At 49.2% G+C, this 7,467-nt stretch overlaps 1 protein-coding gene across 1 annotated transcript; it reads left to right on the top strand.

Moving 5' to 3' along the window:
* Positions 1–1,817: 1,817 nt before the first annotated feature.
* LOC100146862 (equilibrative nucleobase transporter 1-like) lies at positions 1,818–6,833 on the top strand. The gene is made up of 5 exons (XM_070229108.1): positions 1,818–1,864; positions 3,047–3,158; positions 3,226–3,448; positions 3,827–3,956; positions 6,191–6,833. The coding sequence occupies exons 1-5, from the start codon at positions 1,818–1,820 to the stop codon at positions 6,309–6,311; spliced, it is 633 nt and encodes a 210-aa protein (XP_070085209.1). The 3' UTR covers positions 6,312–6,833.
* The last annotated feature ends 634 nt before the right edge of the window (positions 6,834–7,467 follow it).

Below are 7,467 nucleotides of genomic sequence, written 5' to 3'. Positions count from 1 at the left end.
GGCAGATTTACCGTGAAGTTAATGAAAAACACTTCAGGGATAAAATGTCTGTGACAGTTCACATTCCCACCAATAAAGCAGAAGAACCATGCATTTTGCACAAGCTCCCAAAGAGATTCTTAAATGCAGTACAGGATAGGAACCACTGGCTCTGAGACATCTGACAATGGCCTCCCAGGTTCCTGAAAGGGGTGACAAGAGAGAAGCTGGAGGGTAATGAGTGGTCTCCCCAAGAAAGTGAAGAAATGAAGGGTTCTTATCAGCCCTCCCACCTCCCTCAGGCTGTGGAAAACCTTCCTTCCTCTGGGGTACTTCCTCCAAAGTCCCTATATAAAATGTCACTGTGGGATGGACAGAAGGAAGATCTGGGATTTGGGAATTCCTCAGGACCCGGGAAGACTTCTGGGCAGGTGAGAGCTTTCTGGTGTAGTGGAAGTTATTCCAAGTAAATGTTCATCTCCTGGGAGGCATTTGGCCTGGTCTGGGAGGTTCTGGAGGGCTGGCTGGGATTGTGGGTGGCTGTCAGGTTGCAAGGGGGTCAGCAGGGACAGGAATTCTCATCCTCTGCCTGTCACATTCCTTCTGAGTTATGTGAAAGGTCTCCTTGTCTGGGGAACCAGAGATGCACATGTGCTTTTTGAGCTTTGAGGAGGGAACCCACTTTCTAAGCGCTGTGTGGCCTAGGAAGGCCAATAATCATTGTTTCTGGATTCTCTTTGTTTCGTAGACTGTGAGGGGCTTATTAAGTGCAAAACATAAAAATCATATTCCTCTCTTCACGTTCAGGTCCACGGGAAAGCCAACCTTGTCTGCCCCTCATGGTCTGCTTCATTCTATTCAGATAGAAGTGCTAGCATCCTGGAGAATCAAAGGCTGGGCTCAGCATTAGCTTTTCTGGCCCATCCTGGCTTCTATTCATGCCTGCTGTTTCTTTTCCTCACTCCCAATGTCCCTAATGGTGTGGCTGTGGGGTTTGTGTGTGTGTGCGTGTGTGTGTGTGTGTGTGTATGTGTGTGTATGTGTGTGTTTAACAAACTATGTTCTCCATTGCAGGAAAAAGCCAACATGAAACTCTCCCTATTTCTGGCTGTTCTATTTGGGGCAGTTTCAGCTCTTCATCTGGGTAAGTCTCCTTAGTCTTCAGTCTTTTTTTCTCTCCTCTGCTCCTTTCTAATGTATGTAGGGTCAGAGTCACAAAGCCATCTCTTTTGCTGGCCATCCTGTATTTCAAGATGTCTGCATTTAAAGGGACAGAGACTGTAGAACCTGGAGCTAGAGGGACTCCTCGGGGCATCTGTATATCTGCAGCCTCATTTGTAGTATGACATTCTCAATTTTGTCCTTTATAGATAATGCCCATGATGATCACCATAATGACTTTTTTTTATTTTGAGCTCACCAATGTACTGTGCTAAGCATTTTCTATGCATTATCTCCTTTAATCCTCATAGCATCCCCATGAGGAATGTAGTATTGTATACCCATATTGCAAATGAAGTAAAGCTAGTAGATGATGGAATCAGTACCCAAACCCACAATGGCCTGATGCTAAGTCTTGATCTTCACCCCATGACCTCATGTGGGAGCCTAGGTTGTCCTCATGGAGGCTCAGTTCTAGGTTCCTCTCTTTCCAAGGCTGAGCATTCTGATGGCTAGGGCAAGGAGGGAACTGTCTATGGTTCTAGAGAGGAACGGGAAAAGATGTGAGGGGGTGCAGTTGGACTTTCTCTCTGCCAGGGACTGAAACGTCCAACTTTGAGGGCCCCTTTGGAGGTGAGATCCTGCCTTAGGATGGGGAGATGCCAGAACACGGGACAATGGAGGCTCCTATGGAGGGACTGACGCTGCTGGAGGAAGAGGAGGGGTGAGGATCTGGATGTGAAGATGCCCCTGAGGAAGAGGGGGCTGTCAAATCAGTCTCAGCCCTAGAAGAGGCGGAGAAAGGCTTTCAGTGTCCTAAGGAAGAGGATAGTGTCAAACAGGTGGGCATCCCTGGATGCAAGAGCTACCGCTTTGTTGTGGTGACGAGAGCCATGACGTTTAGTCAAGCTCAGGTGAGTGGCCTGTGGCTGAGGCTGAGTCCAGGGGTGTGGAGGAAGGCAGGGAGGGGATGTCCCCAGCCTCTGAGTCACTGTTTATTTTCCTCACTGAGGACCATGGGGGTGTCAGCAGGGGCTGAGTCTCACAGAAGTGTTAGAGGTGGGTAAGAGGGGGTAAGAAGTGAGGGTCAAGTGGAAACAGAAGTTACGTTTTGATCTCCCATCTTCAAATGGCTGTGTGATTGGGTTGGGGAGTGGGGGAATGAATTGTGGAGACTTCAAGATCCAGGGCTCACATCATGTGTATTCCTGAGGAGGGGCATCCCCTTTTTCCTTTTTTATCGTGCCTTGCAGTATACTTGGCAGAAGTGCTACTGGGGCAGACTCGTCTCCATCCATAACCTCATCTTTACCTACCACATCCAGTGCTCAGCCAGAAGTGTCAGCCAGGGTCAAGGCTGGATTTTAGGCATGAGCACAGGCTGGGTCAGAGGGGTCCCAGATCTTAATGGGGAGCCCCTTCTGACCCAAGCCAGTGCTCAACATGCTGCAGATTTCTTTGTGCTTCTGTTCTCTGATCCCTTGAATAATTGGGGAGAGTTGGACACCTGGGCATGAGAGCAAGGTGGCTACCTAGGCGTCAGGAAGAGCCAAGGCTTTAAATGAGTAGGTTTGGGTTCAAGTTCTGCTCAGCCTCTGACTGTCTGTATGACTTGGGCAAGACTATGAGCCTGGGTCCTCATCTCTAGAATGGGGTTGAAACTCCTGTCCCGCATCTTGTTAGGGTCAGAAGGATGAGTGTGTCATGAGGATGCATACAATGTGATGGTGCTGATCACTGTGGATCAACATTTTGGTTGACAAGGACTGTGTCCATGATGGTCCAGCAGAGAAGTCAAATGCCCAGCAGGCAGCAGGAGGATCAGACAGGGACAATTCCAGCTCTACCTCCTGCTTTCCCTTTGCCTCATGCTCCAGCCCACCTTCTCCCTTCCTCTCTCGTCTAGGGCTGCTGCCAGCGCTTTTACTGGGTTGATCGCAGTGTTTGGAAGATTTGGTACCTGGCTCTCGGCCAACCCCTGGCTTCTGGTGGCAGCTGTGTGTCCATGTGGAACTGAGGTGATGTGGAAGTGGGGATGAAAGATGATAAGGCATGGGAGGTGGGACGTTTCGGAGGTGGTGCTAGGAAGATCAGGACCCTCCAAGGGAGAGGCCTTCTGAATCTTCAAACTTCATTTCCACTGAAGTGTGGGGGCTGCTGGAATGTCTTGGCTTTGTAGGCATCCTCGTCGCCTGGGCGTCGCTTGTGTTTGTCATCAAGACAGAGCATTACTTTGAGGAGCTGTGTGAACCAAATGCCTGGCTCACGGGCAATACCACACTGACGGGCAATGCCACGGGACAGACTGGTAAGAGAGTGATGACTTCTCTAGGAGGCTGAGGCTGGTTCTCACTTGGTGGGAAGGGGAAGGGAGGACTTCATCTCCTGCCCACCCTGCCAACCTTTCTACAATGAGAGAAAGGAGGTGTCAGCCTCCCCTGTCCCCTACCCCTCAACCTCAGTCTAGGAGGTGCCTGGAGAGAGAAGTACTAGCTCCTGAGGGGTAATTAGAGGCAGCCACATTTCAACTCACTGAAGGGAGAACTTTCCACCAGCCAGCTGTCCAAGACCGGAGAGGCTGCTCTGGAGGGGGCCAGGCTGGGAGCCCACCTGGCAGGAAGGCTGGGCTGGATGGGAGGTTGGCCCACCCACTCTGGCTTCTGAGATCCCCCTTTCCGGCCTCCAGACTTCAAAGCCCAGGATGAGAAGTTCTCGCTCATCTTCACCCTGGCGTCCTTCATGAACAACTTCATGACGTTCCCCACCGGCTACATCTTTGACCGTTTCAAGAACACTGTGGCCCGCCTCATAGCCATGTAAGTCCCAAAGGCCCAGTTTGGGTGGAGATGAGCAATAGGAATTCTTCTGACATTAGCCTCTCTTGGAGGGAGTCTCAGACAAGGCAACTGGGCAGCCCTGCAAGGCACTGCCTCAGCAGATGTGTGAGAAACAGCCCAGAGGGTGAAGTTGGCTAGACCTGCTCTCTTCCCACACCCCTACTTCCCTTTCCTTGCCTCCTTCCTCTGCTAGGTGTGAATGTTTGTTCTATATGACAGGCTTTCTGTGAGGGCTGGCCTGGGGCCCGGGGTTATGAAATTAGCAAAAGTTAAAAATGTCACTCTGCCTTCATCCTGGGGACCCTTGTGTATAGCTCCTACAAGGCCTCATGGCCAGGTTGCTCAGACTTAAATGTCATCTTCCTCACCCCACCGTCACTCCCCAGAGACTTAGCCAATGAGGTTTCCTGGGACCTGCAGTGGTGGGATATCAGGACCCCTGGGTCTGGAGGGAAGGCAATGGGGTTTCCCATGCAGATGAGTCAAAGAGGCCAAGGGACTTGCTCTCGCTCACCCAGGGTGCCACTCCAACTGGCTTGGGTCAGTGATAAGCAGTGCCCTGCTTGGAGCTGATAGAACCCAAAGCAAGCAGCCCCTGGCATGCTTGTGAGAGATCAGTTGTCAGAGGGACTGGAGGGCCGGCTGGGCCAGGAAATAGCCAGGTCCCTTGGTCTTTAAGTGCTTGGCACGTTATGACTTTGTCTCGTCTCTCTTGGTGTTTGACTTCCTCTCCTCCTCTTCTCTCTCCTCCCTGTGCTCCCTGCCTCTTCTCCAGCCTCCATGTGTTAAGAAAAACTCAGTCTTCCTGTGTTTCTCCTTTACTTTTACGCACGATACTTCACACCCAAATGTGTGTGTGTGGGGGGGTGTTCCCACACCAAGCCATCCTGCGACTACAGCTGGGTGACCTACAATTTAAGTCAATTCTGACCTCATCTTCCTGGAGATAGAGTCAGATCCCACAGGTAAGGGCTTAGTCCCACGAGACTGCCCCACTTCAGACACCAGTCGCAAGTGGTGTGTACCCTGGTTGCCCACAACTTCTGTCTGACTTGGCTACACAGCGGAGGTTCCCATGACCTCCTCCCCCTTGGGTTCAATTGTTTGCTAGACCAGCTCCCAGAACTCGGGGGGAAACTTACTTATGTTTACCAGTTTATTAAAGGATGTGATAAAGGATACAGATGAATGGCCAGATGAAGAGATATGTAGGCGAGGTCTGGGAGGGTCCTGAGCCCCGGAGCTTCTCTCCCTGGGAAGTTGGGGTGTGTCACCCTCCTAGTAGTGGATGTTTTCACCAATCTGGAAGCTCTCCAAAGCCTCTATTATTGGGGTTTTATGGAGGCTTCCTCAAGTAGGCATGATTAATTACTCCATTTACAGCCCCTCTCCCCTCTCTAGGGAATTGGGGAGCGGGGCTGAAAATGCCAATCTTCTAATTATGGCTTGGTCTTCCTGGTGACCAACTCTTCCAAGAGCCATCCAGGAACCCACCCAGAGTCACCTCATTAGAACAAAAGATGCTCCTAGTGCTCTTATCACTGAGGAATTTGAAGGATTTTAGAAGTCCTGTGATAGGGACTAGGGACAAGGACCAAATAGACATTTCTTATTATAAATCACTGTATCACACTTAGGCAACAACTTTTATTACCCCATGTCTTATAAAACCCCCATCTTGCTAGAAGATCCCCATAACCTTTGGATTGTGGTTCTATAATCACAGAACCCTACAACTTTAAGCTTGGGTTCTAGGTCAGTTCAATCATTTCCTTTTATAGAAAAGGCCACTGAGGCCCAGAGAAGGGCAGTGTCTTAAGCAAGGTCACACAGCGAGTAGGAATTAGGACTGAAGGTTTTGATTTGTAGACCAGGCACTAACCCCTTTCTCCAAAGGTTTGGCCTGTTGGGACTCCCAGGTGGGAGGGCCTTGGATCCACCCACTTTGTCTCTGGCCAAGCCAGATAACCTTCTCCTGAACTCATTGCATCCTTAGCTGAGTTCGTAGCTCAGGGCCACATATCAATCACATCCGGGCTTCCGGTACCTGGTTCTGAGCCTGGGGCTCCAGAGGCATCCATGCCCATTGAACCCCTAGGCTGAGAATGCACTTTAGTGCCAAATTTGGAGATTGGGTGAGTAGAATTCTCAGTTTTGTCCCCCAGGTTTCCTTTTCCTTGACAACATCCTCCATCCCCTGTTCTGTGTTTCAGATTTCTCTACACCACTGCCACGCTCACCATAGCCTTCACCTCTGCAGATGAGTGCTGTCAGGGGTTGGGAGGGACACAAGCTCAAGGGGCACCTGCTGGGTGGGGCAGTTGCCGAAGGTGATGGACAGGACACACTGACCCCCCCATGGTTATCAGAAAGCCACAGACTTTGAGCTTGAAAGAATCCTTGTGAGAGTTATTACTGGTCTATGAAAACAGTTTTACCTAGTGAGAAATGCAAAAAATAAGCACAATGAAGGGATTGCCTCAGAGAGAAGAATTTGTTCCAAATATTACATCTTTCCTCTTGTATGTATTAACATGTTCTCTCTCTCTTATTTCAACGAAATTATAATATTAATGGCTGTTGCTTTTGAAAATATCCTTACTTAGCAGGGTAAAAGTTGACAATCCTAGGTAGTCAAAAGTTTTCCTTTGAAATTTTACTGGTCTATAAATGTATAAAATTCCTAAAGTCTAGGAATTCCAATCTGGGTTATTCCTGCTTTCCCCCAGTATGCAGAGGAGAAAACTGAGGCTAGAGAGAGACCCCTTGCAAAGACTTGCCCCAGGCCACAGAGCAAGTTAGTGGGAAGTGGGCCTGGGGTCCCCGGCCGTGCCTTCTCCTAGAATCTTGGTTATGCTGGCCAAAAGATGCCTTCTAACATTTCTCCCCAGCGTCAGATTGCGTGGCTCAATTTTGGGGATAGGAAGTAAAAGTACATAGCTGTTGTGTGTGTAGTCCTTTGCTGAAGCCATATGGCATCATGAGGTCGTCTCCATTTGTGCTCCGTAAACACGGGCTGAGTGTCTTTGATCTCATGAGATAGCCTGGCACCTCAAGCCAGTTATTTAAAACCACTCTCCTCATCAAACCCGCTTTATCTCATCTAAAAGCCTGTAAATGATTTTTAAGTGGCTGAATGTGGAGGTGGTGGCTAAGTATGTTTGACTCACATTTGTGAATCATTTGATCACCAGTTCTCCCTTCCTCCATAAAACGGGGCTTTTGGTTTTTGGAAAAAGTGTTGGGGCCACAATGACCCAATTGTGAAAGGAATCTCACCCAACATTAGGAGAGAGGTACATTTTATAAAGACAGAAATTGAATGGTAAATAGCGTGAATAGTCTAAAATTAGCACTTTACAGTGCTTCTCAAGGTATAGAACAATAGCTACTTCAGAGGACATTAGGAGGCACAATCATGCCGCGTTAAGCACTGAATCGTCTGGTGGAAAAATCATTCTTTTTTAATTTCTCTTTCAGTCCTCTGATT

The sequence above is a fragment of the Equus caballus genome, chromosome 12 (assembly GCF_041296265.1).
Source record: "Equus caballus isolate H_3958 breed thoroughbred chromosome 12, TB-T2T, whole genome shotgun sequence".
Lineage (NCBI taxonomy): Eukaryota > Metazoa > Chordata > Mammalia > Perissodactyla > Equidae > Equus > Equus caballus.
The sequence above is the reverse complement of the archived record's forward strand: the minus strand, read 5'-3'. Positions and strand labels throughout refer to the sequence as shown.